The 25,621-nt window shown below is 27.4% G+C and overlaps 1 protein-coding gene across 4 annotated transcripts in view; it reads right to left on the reverse strand.

The window, feature by feature from the left end:
• Adcy2 (adenylate cyclase type 2 Ac76E) overlaps positions 1-25,621 on the reverse strand; it is a 39,549-nt gene that overhangs the window by 6,733 nt on the left and 7,195 nt on the right. For 3 of the 4 annotated variants that reach the window (XM_011636957.3, XM_011636959.3, XM_011636956.3), the window contains exons 2-9: positions 14,997-15,163; positions 13,383-13,727; positions 12,888-13,082; positions 10,315-10,421; positions 9,238-9,349; positions 3,345-3,472; positions 1,486-1,644; positions 826-958 (exon numbers count right to left, since the gene is read on the reverse strand). In XM_011636957.3, coding sequence (XP_011635259.2) covers positions 826-958; positions 1,486-1,644; positions 3,345-3,472; positions 9,238-9,349; positions 10,315-10,421; positions 12,888-13,082; positions 13,383-13,727; positions 14,997-15,163 — 1,346 coding nt within the window. Of the gene's footprint in view, positions 1-825; positions 959-1,485; positions 1,645-3,344; positions 3,473-9,237; positions 9,350-10,314; positions 10,422-12,887; positions 13,083-13,382; positions 13,728-14,996; positions 15,164-19,383; positions 19,567-25,621 lie in introns of those variants that run through there. The other variant, XM_011636958.3, reaches the window with a different exon arrangement.

Genomic DNA, 25,621 nt, shown 5'->3' on the forward strand with positions numbered 1-25,621 from the left:
ATGAAACATTACGTTTCAAGCTTCATTTATATAGAAGAAATAAGACGCGGTTTAATTTACTCGGATTTCCTGCCTCCACGGACGAATTTTAACGTCACATTGTGATAGATTATTCAACGGTAGATTTTTTTATTACTTTTCATAAAGAAGCCGTAGTTTGTTCAACTCTTTGTGCGGTTAATCGTTATATAATTCTCGTCGACGTTTTATCTCTATCTATATAATTAAGACCATTATTAGCATAACTTTAGTTAGTAGTATAACTTTTCGCAAGATATTTTTCGTAATATATATTTTAATAATATAAAATTGTAATAACATAAAATGTAATAGAAAATTATATAGAATTATAAAAATTGTCTATTGATATAAATTATTTGATATTGTCGTTTGTAAGAGATAAAAAACGTATTTAAGAGTCATCAATCTTTTCAACATGTTTTACATCTTAAATTATAATACATTAATATTGTTTATACTTCTCTTTATATCAAAGAAAAAAAAAACATTAATATTTAATATTCTGTTCAATTTAATGTACCGCTATAATAAATTGTTCTTATAATTCAATTTTCGCGCTCAATCTCTTTAATTAACACCGACGAAGATAAAATACGTACTATTATAACAAATAAATGAAGATAGATTGCATGGCCGCATTATCCTTTTGACAATGCCATTTGTTTTGGGAAAGTAAAGAATCCAGCAATCTGATTATTAATTGAAAAGGCGAATCAGAATAGGCGACGAAATGACGACGAATTAAGGTTTTTTGCGAAAAATAAATTTTAAACAATGATGAATTTTTAACAAGCTTTCATTTACTTTGGATGGCACGATAAGAAAAGTTTCTATTTTGTGCTGTGCAAGGTAACCGTCTCGAGATCCTCCATCGCCTGGTTCAACCTCAAACCGATCGCCCAGTTGCAGCAGAGTAGCCTTTGTTATATGAACTCTCCTTAAAATTGAAAACAAAATCATTTATAACTAAAAATTTAAACGACAATTATCTTTTTTATTCTTACGCACAATAATTTATTATTGTAAAAGAAAGAATCATTATTACTAAACGTACAGTAAGATGCATCAAAATCGCATTGTCTGTATATAATTACACTTTAAAAATAAAAAAAACCAATACTAAGAGTAAGCTTAATACAGTTTTTGCAACTTTAGAGTATGCATCGATCATCACGAAAGGTAGAAAGAATAAAAAAAAAAATTATATCAGTTTTTCACCAAATAATAAAATCCCCGATAGAAAATTTCCCCTTTGAGAAAATTTTGCTGTCACAAAGATACATACAAAAAATATTTCAAGTGCTAACACTCAACACTCTGGAAAATATACAATAGAGTCGTTTGTCCAATACGTGGTATCGTATACTATAGTTAAACGTTACACGTATTACGACGATGGTGTCAGTCCATCTGTAAACCAATACAGGTCGAGAGGATCACGACAGCGGTAAATAGCGGTCTTACCCTGGCAGACCGCCACTCTCCATGTGATTGGCCAGGGTGACGTCGTCGCTCCACACGTCGAATTGCCATTTCCGCAAGCCAAGAACTCCGCACAGCACGTTCCCCGTGTGAATTCCTATCCTCATGTCGACGTTGAAGCCAGTGGCCTCGCGAACAAATCTACGTGCGAAGATTCAATTCGGGAAAAATAAGAAATTTAAGAGTAATATTAAAATATTTTTTGTTCCTCGCTTGTCCACGCGGCCACTTGTCCTATATTTCTAGTGCGAAATCATTCGTTAACGATTATCTGATTTTGAATTTTTTATACTTTTTTATAAATTTAATTTAATATAAACTCTCAAAAATATTAAAAATAAATAAAAGTATAATTGATTTTTCGGTTCTTTATATTTTTTTCTCGTGTATACTTTAATTAAAAATTTTTATTTTATTCTTACAATTATAATTTTTTAAAAACGGTAATTTTTAATTTAAATTTAAGATATGTAAACAGTGTAATGATATATGTCATATAAAAATTTTAAATTATGAATTTCAATAAAGTTTTACAATTTATATTTCTAGTCATTATTTAATAATTAAATATTAGAATTGTTATAGAAATATTTTAAAATTAAATTATGCTAATTCGACGAATTATAATTAAGGAAAAAGAACAATTACTAATTGGATATATAAAATAATTGTTATACATATATAAAATTGTCATACACATCAAACGTCCAGACAAAAAATATCTGTCGAAAAAATATAAATAATCGTTTAAAAATATGTCTTTAAAGCTACAAAAAATAATAAATAGTTACGTTGATGATTTGTCTTTCAATTCGCATTGTAATGCATATGTAACTAAGCGGCATTGTATCAATCGTCTAATCAGAGATGTGCAAACCACGTTATCGCACTTCAATACACAAATGTCGTCGACAAAGCACATGCAAGTAATGTGATTATTAAAGCGCAATTGACGATTAATTATAGAAGTACGTGGATGTAAGTTAGTAATTGATTATGATTATAGTTATAGCTAGTGTAATATATAATATACAAGGTTTTTTTTGTATAACATACCACACGCTTTTATTTTATAAACTAAAGGAGATAGATTTAATAAATATTATATCAAATTAAGTGATTTTGAACTCTGAATTTTATGATGAGCGTAATAATTACTTATAAATATTACTTCCTATAGTTTATAAAATAAAAGAATAGTCATTTATATATGAGAACATTCTATATAAATTGTATAAAAATTGCATAAAGATATTTGTTCATATTCATACTTCTTTCTTATTAAAAAAATGCATTTTTAAATGTGCATTTAGCATATAATTTACATTTCATATAATATTGCAGAATCTTAAAAATAAATGAACGCATTTACTAATAAAAATGGCGAATTAGATCAGACTCATTATGTCTTATTTTTATTTTTTAAATAATACTCAAAATTTTTTCTTCTTCAATTTTCTATAATTGAATTATTAAAATAATTAGTAACACGCAAGTTTATTTATAATTGTAAAAACTTTACAATATTCTCTTTCTCTAATAATTATTTGTATCACTGTACGAGATGAAGATAAATGTGAAGCAAAGAGAGAGAGAGAGAGAGAGAGAGAGAGAGAGAAACAGAGTACTAGCAATAATATCGCAATGCTCTATGTGCCTTCACGGAGAGATCTCTTCTATAAATTTTTTGCATATAAAATGTAGCAATTATTTTTATATTCTTTTTTTCCTTTATCAACTTTCAAGCAAAAAAAATTAATAACGAAAAAACGTGTAGATACCTAACGAGCTGTCACTCGTTAACAACGTGATATAATTTTGATATTTTCTTTGATTATTACCTGATGGCATCGATCATTTGGAGTCCCATGTTCACACAGTTATAGGCATGATTTGGACGGGATACTGGAAGCCCAGAAACACAATAGTAGCAGTCGCCTAAAATTTTAATCCTCATGCACTGATTATCCTGAAAGTAAATTAATTTATTATTCATCCTAAAGATAATATTAATCCTAGAATGTAGGAATCTTAAAAAATTATTTAAAAAAATTTAAAAAATTACATATACTTTTCTGTAATATTTTTTTGTAAAACAATCAATTCAATGTAATAAGCCGAGAATATTTGGTAGAAAATAGCGGCATTTTCAATAAAATTTTAATAATATGAATTTATCAAAACAAATACAAATGGAATATTTTTTTCCATCCGTGTCACCACTGTTCATCTGTTTACTTGTAAAGTGATATTTTTCGGATTTAATTGCATTTTGAACAGCACAGAAAAGGGCGAAAATTCGAAAACTAATTCAAAAATATCTACTAACAGCTATATGATACATCTCGTTATTTTTATTATAACAAAATAGCTTCGCAAAGCTCAGAACATGCAAGAATGAAATTTGAAATTTACTCGACTCATATCACAATATAAATCTTACTCATATTCAAATTTGACGCTTAAACTTGATCTGGGCTTAATTGATCTAATTAAGATCCGATTTTATTGGGATCTAGTACTAGATCGAGACTTCTCAAGAAGAATCCAATTTCTATCATAAAGTACCCTTGAGAATATTCTAGTTGGATCCGAAGAAGGCCGAATACAATATCATAAGACATTAATTATGTTGGTCCTGCAAAGGTATTTATAATCTACGAAAGAATTTTACAGAACTTTTTGAATTTATTTTAGAAAACAAATATAATTTGAAGAAAACAAATATAATTTAATTTTATTTTATTACAAATTTTATAAATTTTATTACAGAGCAATTTTTTTTTTTTTTTTTTATGTAAAACCCATAATGTTTTGTTGTAATAGAGAGATTAATATTAAACATAAATACAAAATTGTAAAAAAACTCTGCAAACAATATTTCATGTCTAATATTATTTTTGACACTATGATTCGAATCTTATGTGACGTCTTTCTTCCTACTTTCTATTTTTTTCCTTCTTTTATCTATTATAGTTTTGTCAACCGTAAAATTAAATCTTAATTGAACTTTATTAGATAATCGGAAAAAATATCATGAAAATCATTAAACAAATTGCGAAGAAGCAGATTATTATTTCTTATCAGTATCGTAGTTTAAGAAAAAAAGAAAAAAATACGAAGCCATTTTAGATATCTCTCATTTGATTTTTTTCATTACTATTTATAATATTCTGTTAAAAAATTGTTTGCATTTAAGATTTTATAACATTTGTTTTATAACATTTGATTATCTTGTTTATTTCCACACAGAAAAAAAAATGCTGAAATGCTTGTCTTTCTATTCTTTCGAATTTAATTATTCTCTTGAAACGATGTGTTTAAAAACAAGTAATAATTTGCACCGATTGTAAAACTCATTTTGCTTTGCGAAATATATATGACAAATTTTGATTCTTTTTACAAATGTATATTTAAAAATGTTTTACGATATGATTGCGTTTGCGTTTGTTTTTTATATTTAGCATATATATTTCAAGATTGAATTTTTCGAATAATAATTTTAATAATAAAATTTATATTGCTTATTTATTCAACAGTCTATTTACAATTCAATTGATCTTATATTAATATACGAGTTCCAATAAAATATGTAACTTTTTTATGTCTATTATATTAATGTAAAAAATAATTCTTTTGAATTTATTTAAAAACAATTTTCTTTATGTTAATATTATTTTATCATTTAAAATAACTTTATAACATTTTTTGCTATTTATTTTATTTATAACATTTATATTAATTATATAAAGAATTAAGTATAGCAAAATTTCTAGACGAGAATTTGAATTAAAAATTGAACTGCGTAACGACTCCATAAGGACTTTGTAACGAGATTTTCTTGTAATTTCTACTACGTCCCAGAACAATCTGCTGTTCGCAAATTACATTTTACTGCCAAAACTAGACGGCACGATTCAAGTAACAAGAAGTTACGGGCTGCAAGATTACTACGTAATCATGTGTATCCAAGACTAAAATCCGTCGATAAATTTGAGTTTATCGTAAGATATACGAAATTAAATTCGGAAAGTTTTGTCTAGTAGTTGTTTTTTCAATGGAAGATTATAAAAAATAATTGAGGAGAATGAAGTTACGATGAATGTAAATCGAACATCAGAGAATTCTTTCGGTCTTCACAGATGATCATTACCTCCATAAATAATCATAGTCTCATTTTTGTTAATTTATATATTAATACGAGGATTCAAGGATAGATTTCAATATCTTTGATTGGTGAAATATTTATTTAGTTATTTGTTATTTCATTTCAAACTCAGACTAATGAATAATAGCTTTAATAATTATTGAATCTCGCCGCTTGGTTGGCAGGTTAATGCCGAGATGAGAATGATATTCGGTTTGAAAAAGAAAAGAAAGACATTTTCCGAAACGATCTACACAGCGTTCGCTACTAGTACTTGAATTTATATTACGCTAAAGTAATGCCGTCTTTCTGCTATAAAAGCGAATTATGCGATGTCGTAAAGCTGGAGGCCTTGGCATTTGTAATCTGGCCCACGATGAACGAGCGATATTTAGCGAATTTCTGGTTAGCTCGCTCCTCTTCGAGCAGACGTTCAGCTTTATAAACAATTCCTGAAATTCGTAATCGATAAACGGTGGTGGCAGGAACGTTGTGGTCGCAAGAGCGGCTTGAAAAATAAATCAAATGGAGTTTTCAAATCCGTTCGTTTGCGGATGCCTCGATCACTTTTAAAAAAATATGTACGTATATATATATATATATATATATATATATATATTTACTGAATATCCGTTTATCGAGTTTATATTAGTTATGGCAAATTATCATATTTGTCATATTGATTTATTTGCAAATAATTTTCTAAAATTAAAAAAAAAACGGTAAAAATTGCACTAAAATAAACATGCAATAAAAAAGTTAACAACCGATGTGAATATACACACACACACACACACACACATATATATATATATATATATATATATATATATATATTTATATATATTTTTATATATTTTGCGTAAAATTAATTCTTAAATTGCACGCATGAATATTTCGTGTCTAAATCATTTAGGTTACAAAAAAATCCATTATGTAGAAAAATGTTCTTTTTTTTTTAAATTTTTTAAATATTTTAATAATATTTTCTTAATAATTCAACGAAAATATGATCTTTTATCATAATTTTTAATAACTTTAATATCATAAAATTACTACGAGATATGAGATTGATATTTATGAAAAAAATGCAGAATTAGGGTATCGGAAAATCAGTGTTCAGTTTAAAAGTTAATTGTTACATCAAATTTACTTGTTTCATCATACAAATTTAAATATTGGTTTATACTGACAGTTTTACAGTTATATTTTTGTCTAAATAGAAAAGTTGTTAAAAATTTTATTAAAATTGCAGACATTTTTTGTCTAATAGAGCAATTGAATTTTTTCTTTAAACTAAATGTGTAATAAAGTGTTGATTTTTTAAGAACTCGAAAATTACCGAACGTAAGCTTAATATTGTGTTCCATTGTCGTTCCAAAAGCAATTTTCGAGACTAATGTAGCGTGACGCGAAAGTTCGTGCTTTTTCTTTGCCAAGAGAAAGAATGCAAGTGGTATCCGATTATGAAGAGAGCGCAATAATGTACACTCTGTCTTCTTCCATAGTCCTCTCTCTCTCTCTCTCTCTCTCTCTCTCTCTCTCTCTCTCTCTCTATTAGTTTGTAGCGCTATATTAATCTAATAATAAGCTAAACTATTTCACAGCTTGGGGAAGATTGGAAGAATAAGTATAAATAATGTGAAAGAAAACATAAATTTATCTACAGTTCTCATTTAGTTGTTCTATTAAATTTAAAAATTATTCTATTAGAATACAAAATATGCTTTATGAACCGCGTATAATCTTAAATTTTATATGTCGGAAAATTATTAATTTTTACTGAAAATAAAGAGGTACATCGCAATATCATGAAAATTTTATCTGTAATGTTTATTTGTATTATTAAATATTATTTAGTTCGTTTGTAAGTTTACTTTATACATATATTTGGCTTTTCATGTAAAAGAAATTTTCGTGGAACAGGAATGACATTATAATCTAGAAAAAAATAGATGAAAGACTTATCACTGAGAAATAGATGTAAATATATCAAATGCTCAAATCAAAAGAAGTTTTTATTTTTATCACTCTATTATGGTTTGATTGAACGACATTCAAAAATATTTGTCTAAAAAAACGCAGCTGTCACGTATTACATTTTGCAATTTCGATTAGTCTTTTTTAAAGTTATTAAAGTTATTAAAGTTATTAAAGTTATCTATTATTTTCACGGAATTCAGATATTTCTACGAATATCAAATATATTTGTAGCAAAAATTCTAATTTTTAGAAAAATATGAGAAATTACGAATTAAAATCAAACTGAATAAAATGATTATGGAAGAAAACAATTTGGAAGAAATGTAAAAAATATTTTCATTTAATAAAAATAATGTCTATTCTATATATAAAATAAGTGCTCTGCAAATAAAGATTAAATTCGTACAATTTCAAAATTAATAATAAAAAGATATATCTTTTTAGTTTGGTTATTACAACATATAGATATTTAACTTGACAATATTGATTATTGCAACTAATTATCACAAACATATAAATGTATGTAAATAAAACAAATAAAATTGTTATACGACAGAGCATACATTCGATGTTTTTTGATAGAGATTTGATTACGTTGAGTCGCGAAACTGGAAATTTATTTAGTCAACGAGAAACTCTGGTTAAAGCCATATTGACGGACTAAAATTTAATTTGTATATACTGCTGAGAAATATTGTATTTGAATCGTTAAACAAAACTAAACGCACAAACAGGAAGCAGAAATAAGCAAATAAAGCTTATAAATATTCAATAATATTCAATAATATTCAATAAGTTGCGGTATTTAATATAACAAATTTTTTCTTATTTTAAATTAAAGTTTTTAATAATTATACTGTAAGCAAAAGAATTTTTTTAAATCAAAATTAAAACATTTTTTTCTTGGACTAAAAATTTTATAAGACTAGAGATAAGACTAGAGTATAAAATAGAGATATATATATATAAAATCAAATATTTGTACATTTCATAAAATAACTTTTATTGAATAATTTTATTAAGTTTGAGAATTTAAAATGTTTGGACTATTCCCATGCAAATCGAAAGCGTATTTTCAATGTTCCTCTTTGCACAAGTGATCGTTACACTCTACTTGTTGGTAAAAGGTAAAAGATTTCAGACATTTTATTTGTCTTGCATTAATGGATCCATAATCTTCGTCTATGGATTATGGATCCATCGTCGACCTTAGGTTAGACAATATATGATAATATAGCAGAAAATCTACTTTTATATCTTACAAAGTATGATTTTTTTCTTCCTTTATCGATTTGGTTGCAGATCAGATCATTTATTGTACACATTGAAATTAAGATAATTTAGAAATAAAACCAAGAATGATAAATTTATTAGTAAAAAATACAGTATATAAATGTTAAATGGAATTTAATAAAATTTTCTAAAAATTAATTTTTTTTTTATAAAAACAATGTCTATAAGGAGAATATTAAAACGGTGCTTTCATTTTTTTATATGCATTAGAAAAGCGTTTTATTATGTAAGAAGATTTATATTCTTACATTATATGTAACATTTAATTGAAACTAAATAAAATTAACTTAACTTTTATGTTCTTCTCTTACCTGTGCTATTTGATCAAATCTGCCGAAGAGCTCGTTGAGCGTTTTCACAAGATCGGAAGCTGAAAGCTGTTCCGATAGCGGTGTAAAGTTGACAATGTCCGCATAGAGAATGCTACGTTCAATCAACAAACATATATTGTCTTTTAAGATATTTTGTTGCAAAATTTTTCAAAATATAAAGATAATGATCCAAAATAATGATCAATTTAACAAAATAAAATTTATCTTTCTTATAAGTATCAATGTATGTAATTTAAATTGGATATTTGCATCACTTTTGTAAAATAAAAAAAAATAACAACAAAACGGATAGAATATTTTTAATAAATCACTTAACTTTGTCAGAGATTTTAATGCAAGGGATTTTAAATATAATTTTTTTTGTAAATTTTAGAAGCTATTTCCTAATCTTAGGAGCTATTTAAAAGAAATACCTCAAAGAGAGAGGTATTGAGGAAAAATTCGTCTTTGATCGATCGACATTTAAAGTGCGCACGATTGAATTGGGTGCTGCACAATCGAGCGATCATATGATTTAAATTCAGATGCATCGCTAGATCGATGGATAAATAAAGGAGAGCCGGCCAAAGGCGATGTGCGACACGTGCAGCGTGCGTTTATTTCAATGCAATCAATATTCCTTGCCATCATCCTCGACCCATATAATCCTCGGGAGAACCAAATACGCGCGCGCCTTCTAAATACATTTGTTATGATTAAATCATGATTCTTGACCTTGCAAAGCGCGTTTGAATCTTATTTTTAACGTTATCTCTTTTATTGCAAATCGACTCGGCTAGGATACTTGTATAATCAAAATCAAAGTTGTACACAACTTTGTTAAAAAATGCATGGCGATTAAAATTAATTCCCTTACGGATGTAAATCTTAAATAGACATTATTATTAGCTTTAAATAATAATAATAATAACGAGAATATGCAACATTCTAAATTAATATTTTATAACAATTAGGTAACTATCATTATCACCACATTAAACATTATAATTATGATTATTAATATTATAAATATTAATATGTTATTAATATTATAAACATATATGTTTTATAAATTACCTTACGTTATTATGTCGTTGTACATACATTTCTTGAAACGTGGTTTGCTTGTGTTTATTAGCTTCTTGACAAGCATCCGCCATTTTTAGCATTATACTTCTCTTCACCTACGATAGTATACTATATTAAATTCATATTTTGTCATATATAATATTATTTATGTAAATATTATTATGAAATTGTGTAATTTTAGATTAATTATCCAATGTAATGCCTATATATTGCTGTGACGTATACTGTCGAAACTTGGAAACTTATACATTATGCAATATTGTATCGATATATTGTATATTATAGGTTTTGATTAGAAGATTAACTCTCGGTCTGTAATAGATGTAATAAGCTTTATACTCTATCTCCCGGTCTATAATAGATGTAGTAAGCCTTAAGTCTCATGTTCTAAGCTAAGTAATTTCTGGCAAAAAGCGTTTTCTACGTCGTGTTAAACTCTAAACTTTACAGTTGAAAGTCTGGTCAACTCTTAAACCTTAGGGATTACAACTTAAAACTCTCATTTACACTCAAGAAACTTCGAAATTACTTAGCTTAAATCATAAAGTTTAAGACTGACTTCATCGCTGTAGACCGAGAGTAAAATAAGTAATTTCTAACATAAAGCATCAATCTGCTTAATCTTAAGCCTTAAATTTTGCACTTGTGTGATCTGGTCAACTTTTAAAGATTCAAGCAGCTCAAGAAACACTTTTTGCTGAAAGTTGTCTATAACTTAGATTACAAGGTTTAAGGTTTGACTATACTTATTATAAATCAGAGATAGACTAAGTAATTTCTAATAAAAAGTATCCTTTATGTTGCCTTTAGTAAAGAATTAATTCTAAACTTTACAGTTGGAATCTGGTCAACGCTTAAAGTTTAGGAATTATAATTAGGATTTAAAGCAGTTCAGGAAATGCTTTCTGCTGCAAATTATTTAGCTTAGAGCTGAGAGCATAAGACTTAAGCCTTACTATATCTATTGTAAACCGAGGTTAAGTCTTATGCGGGGTTTAATATGTAAATCATTCATTCGAAGCCAGAAATCATTTATGTCATTGGTAAATATCGTTATATGAATATTATTTATATTAATATTTTATTAATATTAATATTCATTAATATTAATATTAATGTTATTAATATTATTATTCTACAAAAATGTTATTTTATTTTAATGGGACAAAGTTGCATATAAATGTGTGTGTGTGTGTGTGTGTGTGTGTGTGTGTGTGTGTGTGTGTGTGTACATGTATATATATGTATATAATAGTGTTTAATACTACATTGTGTGCAGGTAGAGCGGATTAACAGTCTTTTACTTGAACAGTCTTCTACTATTTTGTGATTTTTAGAAAAGTAAAAAGTTTTATATAATACTTTTCAGAAGAATGTTTTTATAATAAAAATAACATTATTTTGTACAACATGTCTCTCGCATTAAATAACAATTTTTTGTACACACTGGGTATACACTGCGAGTGCATTTGACGTTTCTTTATTTACTTTACTTTTAATAAGTTGATAAAATTAAAAGTACGCTATAGCATGTTACTAATATTTTCTGTTTATCATACACATACAGAGAGAAAAAATTAAAAACACTTCTAATACAATTTAAACCTCAGCTATCGATTGAGTTTAGTTTAAAATTCAATCATTTAGCAATCAGTTGCTGAGATTTAAAAATGTAACCGTCGTCTATCAATATGTCAGCGACTTCCGTTAATAAAGCTATGGACATCTTATCGCGTCATTCTGAGCGAACTTTGTTGAGTACAAACTTGGCGACGCGCCATTACTCTTAATATTTGCTTAAAATAAAACATTTATGTCTTCGTTAAACTGTGAAGAATTTCTTCAATTATCCTTGATATCTATTATGCAAAATTCTATACTGAGATAAAGAAAGATAGAAGAGATAGAATGTCTTCCTTTTGAAATAAAATTATTATTATTATTATTATTATTATCATTACCAAAAAAGATTCTTTCATAATGATTGCTACATCTATGTGTTTCAAATAACTGACGTAAAACTTTCGCTATAAATACTTCGTATCATCTCCGATCTTCATTTCAAACTTACAAAATTAAGTCTAATTTCACAGGAAACTTTATTGCAAATCGTTAATTACTTCTGTCAGGCGAAACTTCATCGCAAAAGTTGTCTCATCTGATTTTTATTACAGTACGATATTTTTTACATTGACCTTTTATCGTGAGATTGCCAATAATCGTAGTACGAATGAAGCATGACAATCATCATTCAGAAAATGAAACTTTTACTTTCTTTTACTTTTTCCATCTAAAAAGCAACTCGCTTCTACACAATAGGAATACCTATTTTATCTCGTCCTATGTATAATTTTGTTAAATTAATTTTCTGATTATAATCTAAAGTTGTATACATCGTAGATTGAAATTTAATTAAACATTAATCGATTGATAAGCGAATATAATAAGCCTTTTATGTACTCGTGCGCGCACAGTGAAGAATTCTATGTGGATACTTCCATGATGGAATCGTAATCAAGATTTTAAATTAGACCATGAAGCGATACATTTTTATTGCTCACCTCTGCGGCAATGTAGGCTGGAATAACGCTGAGCAATAATTGCTCCTGCTGCTCCCTCTCGCATTCAAGCTTAATTCGTGACTCGATCACCGTTTTCGTGCCGGAAAATGTTTTGCGATGGGCTGTCATTGTCAAGATCCTATAGTACATGCCTGCGAGGATAGCAACCAGAAGAAATATGATCTCCGCAGCGATCTGTCAAAAAAATGTTTCTGTCATGTTATCCCTCTTTAACTCCTCTCCCCCCTCCCTCTTTTCCCCTCCCTCTTTAGTAGTTTACATATTCAGTAAAATGTAGCTTTAGACACTTCTTGTATTTCCAATAAATTTTACTATTACAATTCATTATTTTACACATATATAAAAAAATATTAATTACAAATAATTTTAAAGAGATTTATTTTAATAATAATTTTCCGATACATAATTCGTTACAATAATAAATCAATTACATATAAAATGTAATTGTTCAATTTTTCAATTATTATAAATTACCTGGATCGTATCATAATGATTTGTTAAATCCTCGAAAGTAAGGCGAATAAGTCTTCTCAAAATGTGCGCAAGGGCTAGGATGCAGCCAATGATAAGCGGTATTTGCCATTTCATTTTAGGCAGAATGGCAATTATTGATAGGATGCAGACAAACAAGGATATGACATTTCTTAATATTAAAATTCCTAGACCAAGGATGACGGAGGACGTTAAACCTATTAAAATCCTGGATCGTTTAGATATCATAGTTGAAGGTAATTGCGTGATCACCAAAAGCGTTAAAGAGACGATGAGCATGCTCGTCAATGCTGATACTGGTATCAGATCGATCATATTGGATAATTCCTGGAACATAAATTAATCAAACATTAAACAAAATAAATTTTCTGTAATACAGAAAATTTCAGAAATTATTCAGAAAAGCATTTTTTTTTCCTTTTCTTAAATTTATTACGTAATTTATTTATTAATTTACGTAGTTTTTTAAAAATATTTTATTTTTTTAATATTTAATTTAATAATTAATTTACATAAATTTGATACGATATTTTTGTTAACATAAAATTATCTTGAGCAAAAAAATTAAAAATTATAATTATAGCTGAAAAAGCGACATACCGACGAAATGTGACGTCAAAATAAAAAAAAGTACAGATAAAGATCAAACATAACGAATGTCCATGTTTTGTCGAACTTTTATTATAAACGCTGGTCAGAACTTTTTTAAAGTTTGGAATTTTCGTTTAACTTTTCTCCTTTAAAGTATCAAAATAAGTTCGTCTCATCGATGATTAATCTTGCCTTCATGTCATTTTTTACTGGCGATAAAGTGCAAGAGAAACTTTTTGATCTGAGATAAGCCACGTTATTAATTTTCTAACGTATTTTACAAATCGCTGATTCAAATGGATCAACATTGTCAATTTCTAGATTCAATCATAGGGCACGATATTTTATATATTCTTCGTGAATCTATCGGTTTGAGCTTCTGCGGATTACTTGGGCTCCTCGTACCTCCGATATCAATATTAATTCTTAGCTTAGCTAACGAACATCCTGTAATTCAATTACAGAACACGGTTTGCGAAGAATACATATGCACATTGCCGAGAGCCATCTCGGATCGATTCATTACAACAGAGCACTAGATGGAATTTTAATTGAAAATTAATTACAGCTTCGAACATCATCTTGTAACTTCCGTTGCCAAAGGGTAATAAGATGCTCAACTTAGGAAAACTTTAACATCTCGCTAATGAACATTAATTGTTGGAAATAGCGATTAATTACAAGAATAAGACACACAGTAAAACGTAACTTAGCAGAAAAATATTTTAAATTTAATCCGATAATAATCACATAAGACAAAATAGAAATGAAAACGTTTCAAAAGTACGAAAAAAAAAAAAAAAAAAGGATTTTCGTCTAAAATTTTTTAACTCTACAGTTTTTCTAAAATTTTTTAACTCTACTAGTTTTTCTGAGTTAAGCTTAATATAATAAATTTTGAAGCACAACATTCTTAATTAAAGCAACAGATAATTGCTGTTCAATACTGATGTAAAGTAAAGACTACGTTTAATTCGACTATAGAAAATTATTAATGGTGCTTACATGATAATCAGTGAAGCAGAGAGCACCTAGAGCGATGAGCGAAGCGACAGCGGCAACACAGAGTGTTCCCGTGTAAAGAGACGCTGTCAGCTTTCCTTCGTATTTGTCACGAAGTTCCTGAAGTTCTTTAACGCCAGCATCGTCGCCGGTAGCATCGCCGAGACTCTCTGAAAAAGAGCATTGCTGTATGTTAACTTTGTCGCATTCACGTACGTGAAAGTAAGTAACATGTGCGGGAAGAAAGTCTTGGGTGGAAATTCAGAAGAATTCAGAATACTTTGTGTAGCGCTCAGCAGGAAGTGTCACAAGCATTTATAGAAGAATGAATAAAGGACTGATTGTTAAACGCGAGGCGCAGATGCGCGAAATAAAAGTAAAAATTTTATTTAATATGTAGGATATAAATAAATTTTTAAATAGGAAAATTCATTTATTTGAATAATTCGTTTATTTAACTCATCAAAAAAATAATATGTAATATAACATTTTTAATTATTACTGTATAAATATTATTTCAAATATATATATATATATATATATATGCGTACGCACTGAGACATAATAAATTAAAATATTTGCATAAATTTTTCATTACGCTTTTCAGTTCACGAATAGCATTGTGCGTGTCTTGGTATTAATAAATATGGCGTGATAACGCTAATAAGAGAAGAGCGCATCGCGAGTATTAATTAATATTCAGCATTCACATAGCTCAGAGGCGCTCTTTACTTGCCATGTGTATACAATCACTAATAAATTCTATTGTAGACACAATCCAATGGGGAATAACTGAGTTAACACATTCTGACTTCTATTTGGAAATGGCTTTATCGTTACATATAGAACTGTAACTAAATACTGCATGATGTCATATGGTGGATAGCTCAATCATAGTAAAATTTGATTAATAATTCATTCTAAATATGAACAAAATTTATATCATAGGTATAATACACAATAAACACGTTGTCGGGCCGTTCAATTATTACACCAGACTAATATTAAATATAATAAGGCTCTAATTAGGTATTTATAATAATAAAATTTATGTCATAGAGTCATTATGTTTTCACAATAAATTTCAATGTGTGTGTGTGTGTGTGTGTGTGTGTGTGTACTAGAAAATAATAGATTATATATAACCTAGATCTTATATGAGATAAAAAGACTACTGTATACTATCAGCGGAAATTAAAACATTATCTTACACGCCTTCGGAAAATAGGCAAACTTCAAGTAAGTATAACTTCGACAAAAATAATCAGAACAAGTTTAAAATAAAAATTTTAACATATATATACATACATATATATATATATATATATATATATATATATACATATACATATATATATTTGAAATTTATAGTTATATTATATATATATATATAGTTATATTATATTATATTTATAGTTATATATATATATATATATATATATATATATATACACACATATACATATACATATATATATTTGAAATTTATAGTTATATTTTATATATATATATATATATATATATATATATTTCTTTTAATTATCTTTAATTCTTTGAATTTTTATATTTTAAATGTAAACTATTTGTTGATAATCATTAGAACAATTTAGTAAATATTGATTATTTGTTTCTCAACTTTTAAAACAATTTGTGCTTTTACCTAATTTTAATACTATAATATTGTAATTTTAGACTGGGTTTTTTTTTTACAATACAAAACTTTCCTTTTTCCTTGTACTTTTGCTTTGTTTTTCAATCTTGGCAAATGGCTTAATCAATTTGACCATTTTTTACAGTAAATGTTTATTAAGTAAAAAAAGGTGCAGCCGCGCTTTGCGTGGTTAAGGTACATGGCTCTGCAAGTGCATTAACTTAATTGATCGAAATTGTCGTCGCGTCGGTGACTAAACGAATCAACCTAATCCGCTAATGAAACAAGTCAGACACGCGATCGCAGTTAATAGTTCGATGAAGCCAAGGACAACAATCGTCGATGGCGGTGATTCTAATTAGTTGCTGCTCTTTTGCGTTAACACGCAATAACGAAAGTGTTTAATAACACAAATACGAAAGTGTTTAATAACGCATTTTGTTAAATCGAAATCGATGTTCAAAATCACTCCATACTCTCTATTTGTGATTGCGCCGTGTATACGCTATATCTTCAGTGCATTGTTTCTATAATTCGAACTACGCGTAAATCATAATAATATTACGTGACAAATATTATACCGGTACTGCGAAGTAATAATCACTTAAATAAATTAATGTTAAAACACAGCATAGAGAAAACAAAATACATTACGTATATATAATATGAACATAATGCAGTTTATTACTTATGTTTTCCGTATCTCTTCTTAATTACTTTTATTTATTACTTTTTTTAATTATAATATCTTTTTATTTAAATAATTTTAAATTTTTTAAAGTTTTTAAATAATATCTTTTTTCTTATTACCTTTTTTTAATATTAACAAATTTCTTAAAATAATTACAAGTCTATTGTAATATATATAATATGTATAATACTCTTATGTTTCATCTTATTTATAATAATATTTCGCAAAACGGATATCGTAACTTTTCATTAGAATGCTCGTTAAATTGAACGATATTTTTCTTTTTTTTCTATTTTTGATACGGGTTATCATAATACGTTGTGCGGTGCAACGTCATCGGAAAATCGTGGTTTAAATTGTAAATAATTTTTCTCTAAAAGCGTATTCACTGTTTTTATATATTTATGTATATTTCAATTTCCTGCTCACTTTGTGCGAAACAAGAAATCATTAAAATATTTTTTTGCAAAAAAATTTGGCATTAAACTGTCTTCATATATTCTATGTATTTTTTATTATAAATATAATTTCTATAATAAGTAAATTGAAAAAAATATTCATACAGAAAAAAGTTTGCAAATTTCACAATTTTTGCCTTACTTAATGCCATTCGAGTTTATTGTTGTAATTATTAATGATATTATCTCAAGAAATTTAAGTGTGATCGGTTATTCCAAGATTGCGGATTGCGAAATATTGCTTCAAATCAGAAACATGGTTTGTTGTTATCTCGATTAAGTTGATTATAAACTACGAGTTACAAAGTTTCACGATTGCGCCAAATCAGTAATTATCGAACTTCGCACGTTACACTGCTAGTTTCACATTTCCGCTAGTTTCACTTTCCATTAATTTTCGTTACCGTGGTAAGTGAATTTAATGATAATGTCGATAAGGTGTAATATCTATAAAGTACAATGTGCATGCAATAAACAACTTATAAATTATAAAATGAAAAAAAAATTGTTATGTCAACTTTGGTGATTTCAATAATAACTCCGATGCCAATGTACTATTTCATTTCTTAAAGTAATAATTGACATGCTTTTCTCATTTTTATTAGTTCTCCAATATATAATTTTCTTTCTTGTTATTTAAACTGATAAAACTTGTATAATTTTAAAATTTTGGTATAATATACATCGTTGTACTCATTAGGAAGAAAACGCTTAACTTTTATCGCTTAACTTTTTCGATATTCACATTATCGTGAAAAAGTTACACGTGTTTTTCTATTTTCTAATATAGATAATTTTTATTCTATTTTCTAATATAGATGATCTTTGTGATCTTATGAAGTTATACATGCTCCTTTATTTTCTAAATATTTTTTATAAATGATCTTTGTGCTTATGATAAGCTCACTATACAATCTAATTTAATACATTTGTTAAGTCTGCCTTATTTAATTTGCAGGAGACAGAAAGAGATGGCCACTTATAATGGGGATATATTATATATATATATATATATATATATATATATATATAATAAAAAAATATATATATATTTTTTTATTTTATATTATATTCGTTCAAAAATTTAGATGGCGTTTTATAAGAAAAATGACAGAAACAAGTGACGAGCTATTTTTCGCTTTATTGCGTACCATTTTATTCGTAACGATTGTGATAGTGACGCAAATAAACGCACTCTCTTTGGGCGACGCACTCTCACTTATTATATGTCACGCACGTGCGTCGTTGTTATTTGCTTACACGCTTATATCTACATTAAACGAGAAAATTCTTCGTCTACATGTCGAATGATGTTTTTCTAACAAATATCCTTATCCTTATTAGATGATAAAACATTTTTCGAGAAAAGAAAGGGGAAAAGAAAGGGAAATAGAAAAATAAGGAGAAGAGAAAAAGAAGAATTCTAGAATTATAATAAAACAAAATATAAATCTTATTATTAATTCTAAAAATAGCTAAACACAAACAGTTAACAATGAACACCGTTAATCTGTTTTTCTAGATTTCTATATATTTTTGTATTTGTTAATTATGTTTCTCAACGCGTGAAACAGAGCCGAGAATTCGTACCTGTAGAATCCTGTATCTGTACTGGATTTTCGTGAAAAAACGGTAACATACAACTAATCTAATATGTACAACGGTGCTCCCGAATTCCGTATGCACGTAGGAACGGAATGCGTAATTGCGCGAAATCGTGCACGACGAGCCAGCCACACAGCGATGCAACAATCGCTTCGTTACGGGCGATACCGATTGTGCAACTGGCACAACTAAGCCGCCGATGCCCGTCGTGCGGGACGCATTTACATCTCGTCGTCTCGCAAGGTGTCTGCATGTCTGTCGTTACAATGCTTCCTACGGATTACGTCGGTTCTCCGTTGTTAAAAGTCGGCAATAATTGTTGGCACGCCGTGACAGCCTCGAAGTAATTATCGCCCCTGTTCGATAACGCGCTCGCAACAGACAGTTACCGACCGGATTCGATTTTATATTTAATTGTATGCGTGAAGTGTGTCATTGGGTTGGCAGTCGGCGTCGCGGCGCATTATTATCCCGTGCACCAGAGAATTCCTCGTTTGGAATTATCACCATGATTATTTACATGACTGGCGTAATCTCCTCTTGACAACGCGCTAATCTCTTCCGCGTTACGCGTGCTTGCAAATCAATCTGTATTGGATTATACGTGTCGCTTTTGCAATAACACTAAATCAGCCGTGATTGATTCGGTTTCACATGGGATAAATTAATCCTGACTATTTTCTATGTCGATTTTGCTCTGCGGAGAATTTAACATTGAAAAAATTAATGAACTGAGGAGTCTCTGTCGATATCGTGTTATAACGCGAGACGCTCACTTTGTCTGACACCACCTTCTTACATCGCGAACATAAACGTCTGTACAATTCAATCTGTAAGTTTTTCGCATAGAAAAAAATTAATCAAGACTGTATATAGTTTCTCATAAATAAGAATATTATAATCTTCATAGAGAAGATTTTGAGTTGAACAAAAATAATATTTGTTTCAATACAAATTCAATTGAATCAAAACTAAAATTTTTAAGAAAATTACAATATTCTTGCCCATATACACACACATATATATATATATATATATATATATATATATATATTTGTCTTGGGTTTTTTACTTCATTTTTTGATAATTCTCTGTAACTTCATTTCAACTCATGTGATTCAACTCATTCTCACTGCTGACCGATGAATCTCGTTTTCATTAATTTTTTAATTATGGACGTAATGAAACGATATGGACTTTTCCCTCGACTGACGCCGATGAAAGCTTTTTTTTATCATTACGCCTACCAATACGTATTTGTCATCATACTTATTTCTTCCATTATCTAATTTAATAGATGTGTCTGAAAGTGTAATGCAGCTTCATGATCCGTTTAATTTAATGTTTTTTTAATCTTTATTTTCATTTCACTTTCACGAAGTTATCGAATTTTAATAAATTATTTTCATATATATCATCTCTTTTTTACTTATATTTTTTTAGATATTGGCCTTTTATAATGTTTCATTAATGAACTGAGTTTCGAATTTGTAATGCATATGTAACATGAGAAAATTTCACAACAAACACGTCTCTTGCGTTCCGGATATAAATATGATTTTCTTCAATATCTATTCGAGTGGCAAATATCCTGTTGTCAAATGGGAATTTCATACATAAGTATGAGTTTCGAAGAATAAATATGAAGTAACATGTGACGAGACTCTCTCTCTCTCTCTCTCTCTCTCTCTCTCTCTCTCTCTCTCGAAGAAGAAGAAGAAGAAGAAGAAGAAGAAGAAGAAGAAGAAGAAGAAGAAACATCAGCTACGCTATCTTATATTTATTAATAGCATTGCTGAAAATAAAATATCCTCGCATGGCCAATATAAGTATATCTCAAGTGAGTGGAGGAAAATAGACAAAATGCGATAGGTGTAAAATGTCGATAAGATAAAGTATAGCAAAAAAACCCATTAGCAAATCAATCTTTACCTTTATACCTTCGTTCCATTTTGCGCGTCCCCCATGTTAACGCATTGAAATAGTATTAGCTGTTCAAAGGAGACGAAAGCTTTCGACGCGAAATATCGCGTGACGCTATTATCATTAACCTGGCAATATCATTAAAGCACAACAATCACTCGATTGTGTTATTCGAATATATGAATAACTTTACCTGCAAATTTGCATCGTTATATTTAAATAATCTTTGAATCATAAAATGATTAAGTGCGTAAGACTATAATTAAAATGCAATATGTTAATGATTTAGATAATGATTGAATTTATATAAATAGTTAAATTTAATATTTAATCATTATCAATCGAAATCAGATTAATTCTATGTATTATCAATTTCTATAAAAGGTCAAGAGTTTCAGAGCTTGTGCTTGTACGCGTATTGGCTACGAGTTTCCTATACATAACTATATCCGGTTGCCAACTGGAATTATACATTGTAGTTAATAGAAACTGATAGCAGGCTAAATCTGGAAAATGTGCAAAGTGCAAACGTTTATGTAGTATTGACAATATTCTCAACAGCCCTGGCCAACAGCGAGTTAGAGAGAACTATTTTCAATCATAATTAAAAAATCATTTCATATAGACAGCTATATAAATTAAATAATATAAATTAATTTAAAAAATAATTTTTATAATATAGTAAAATATAGTAAAATAATAGATATATATATAATATATATATATATATATATAAAATATAATTATATGTAATTTTATATATATATATATATATATATAAAATTATTATATATATATTATTATATATATATATAATTCTCGTTTCAAGTTAACTTATTGTTCTTAGATTAAATAAAGTTTCGAGCTAGTGTTCGTTATACTTCGTATGTATACGTTTCTACATTTTACTTCTTGACGAAGATTACATTTGGTTCGATAGTCGAATTGTAATTTAATTAGTTCAATATTGATAAGTTCAATTTTGCTCTGTTTGAATAAGTTTCCGTTGTCGTGGAACAGAAAATCGTTGAAGGAAAGGTCGTGATCACGAAATGTTGTCAGGAACAGCGAATATTGACCATAGATAAAATTTATTGGCGCTTGTCTTTGTTTCGATTGAGGTCTGTATTGATAGTGGAATGATGTCTATCGATTCAACCTGATCACATCAGCTGCAGTTTCTCAGAATGGACTGCTTTGTGAGAGCGAATAAAAATACTGGACTAAATGAGACTACAAAAGTAAACTTTTCATCGCATTGTAGAGATAAAATATAAGAGCGTAAAGAAGAATTATTAAAGCAGGTATATTTAATAAATAAGATAATTGATCAAATCTTTTATGCAAATAGAATAAAATTGAAAAAAAGAAAAAGAAGTGAAAAAATTAGAAAAATTATAGTGATACTAATAAATTGTTCTTAAATTATAGTAATAATTTATTATTATTGTTTAAATATAATTGTTATAATTACTCTTAAAAACTAGTTTTAATGTTGTATATAAAATTGCCTAAAAAATTGATAGCATGTATTTTCTTCATAACATTTATATTGCCAGTAGAATTAGTAAGCGCTCATCCGCTACTTGAAGAATAATTTCAGTTATTGCTATAATTCGGTTCAAGTTCACTAAAACCTTGATTCATAATTTCTCGAGATTAAAATTTGCGATCAATGAGCATTGATAATAAAATCTTGTATTGGATAATAAAATCCTAGAATTTGCATTTAATTGGAAATTTACATATTTCCAATTTTTATTCAGAATTTTTTAATCATTAAAACTTTTGATTTACATATTTATGATAAATAATTTTTTGAAAACTATTATAAATTAAATTTATTTTCAAAAATAACACCTGTCAATTTAACACGTGTTATTTAATCTTATCTTTTTCATTTTTCTTCATAATTTTCTTTTCGTAATTAAGAAATTTTTTAAAATAAAATCAAAATAAAAAAATTAAAGATAATTAAGTTCTAAAAAATTCGCTATTTTAGTGTTAATATTATCACTATAAAATTACCTTTTTACAAAAAGAAAGAAAAATTGGCCCCATGTGGTCTTAAAAGAAAATTAAAAATATTCTGACATAATTCTAATATATATTATTTAAATTTATTTTTCATAAGAAGACGTTGATATCACAAAGTTGTGCTAATTTAAATAAAATTAATGCATACTTCATAATTCTTTTATTATCATGCTTTGAGATATCAAAATAATTATATCTAATATAATAGCTCGTATTGATTTAACATGACTGTGAAACTCAATTTTTTAAGAAAGATATTGATATACTGAAATGATATTGATATATGTTTTCATAAAAAATTTTTAAAGATATAAGTAAGATATATTTTATTGCAGTCAAGATTTTATTGAAGAAAATATGTGGTAACACGAGACGATTGAACTAGTCATTTCTAAGAATCGACAATCTTACATAGAAAAAAAAAATTAATCTTAAATCATATTCTCATATATAAATATTATACTTTTTATTAACAAATATTATAATCTTTTTAAAAATGTTAGTTTTGATTGGATAGAATTTATATTGATGCATACTTTTGCCAATTTAAAACTAAAAATCTTCTGTTTGAAAATTATAATATTCTTGCTTATATATATATAATATATATATATATATATATATATATATATATATATAATATATATAAGAATATATATATATTTTTTAAGAGATTAATTTATTTTCAAGTATTCATTGGCTGGCTCGCGTTAAAATACACGGCTCTTGCACTTATGGGATTGGCGCGCGCACTTGACGTAGCTACAACCGTGTCTTTTGATCGAAATTTTCTCACATAATTTTAAGATGACTTCTTTTTATAAAAATTCAACTAACTTTTTACATTCAAAAGCCCATCGATCGTATGAGAAAAGCAAGGTATGACCTTAAATAGAAGATCACATTGTCGGTGTTCAATAATATTTGGCCGATGCTATCAGTGTTTAATATATTGACAACCGATGTGTTGCGAATATGTCTTTTATTTCCATTTTAATTTATTTATATTAAAAATGTACTAAATAAGGCGGAATAATAATCTCTAGTAATTTATGTAACCACTGATAGAATATGTAGTATATATCATATAGATAACCTGCTGTATTCATACTTAACATATTATATATTAAATATTAATAGCATTTAAACATTAATGACATTTATAGTAAATTATTATTCATATAATAACTCTCTTGAAGCAAACATTTTTTATTTTTTGTTGATACTCTTATTTTCTCAATTTAATTTTGTCTCGCATAAAAGCTTATAATAATTTAATTACAACAAACATTAAATAATCGTAAATATTTCGCAAATATCTTGATATTACAGAAATCCGCATTTACTTTGTCCTATGACGTAATTAAACATTTCAATATGTGTTATTTAAAGTCTGCGTGTGCATTTGCGTCAATTGTATAAAATGCAATAATTTTATATTGTTTTTGATAATATAATATTATTCCAAATAAATCGATACTTGATTTCCTCACAATCTATGCGCAGTAAACTATAACAAATGCCTTGCAAGCATGATCGTATTCCATACAATCCTCACTGAATAAACTGAGTAAACCTGAGTATTCCTCACTGAATAAACTGAGTAAACCTGTTGGAGCAAATACGGCGTGTTCGTTTAAGTATAGTTTACAGACACACGTTTGGATGGAGCTTTATTATTAGTTTTCGATATTGTACACTTCAAATATCATTTTATACCGCAAGGAATTCTTCTGTAAGGTGCACTCTTTGAGAACCAGTATTATAAGAGATTTAATACGAAATCATTATGTTATAAATTAAATAAATTAAACATGTAGAATTAGAAACAGAAAATACAGAATACAGAATATGAAATATAGAATGTAGAATATAAAATAGAGAGTAAAGAATATAAAGTACAAAATTATAAATATCTAAAATGTTTTAAATAAAGAAAAAAAGGGAAAAAGATAAAAATATAAATTCTCTTTATAATCACCTGTGAAATTAAATTTAAAAAAAAAAAATTTGAAAGATGTACAAAATTAATTTTATAAGTTTTACAAGTTTTAACAACTTTATCTTATATATTTGATATTTTAATAATATTTAGAAAAAAATTTTATAAATTATTGCACATTCATTATAATTTTTATGTAGCGTTACATTTTTATTGATTTATAATTTTTAAAAAATTAACAGAATTATTTAAATATATATCTTATATATACAATAAGAAATATCTTTTAAGTTATTTCTGCGTAGGAAAAGCGCACAATTG

Source organism: Pogonomyrmex barbatus, unplaced genomic scaffold, assembly GCF_055798465.1.
Source record: "Pogonomyrmex barbatus isolate J1 unplaced genomic scaffold, ASM5579846v1 scaffold2, whole genome shotgun sequence".
NCBI lineage: Eukaryota > Metazoa > Arthropoda > Insecta > Hymenoptera > Formicidae > Pogonomyrmex > Pogonomyrmex barbatus.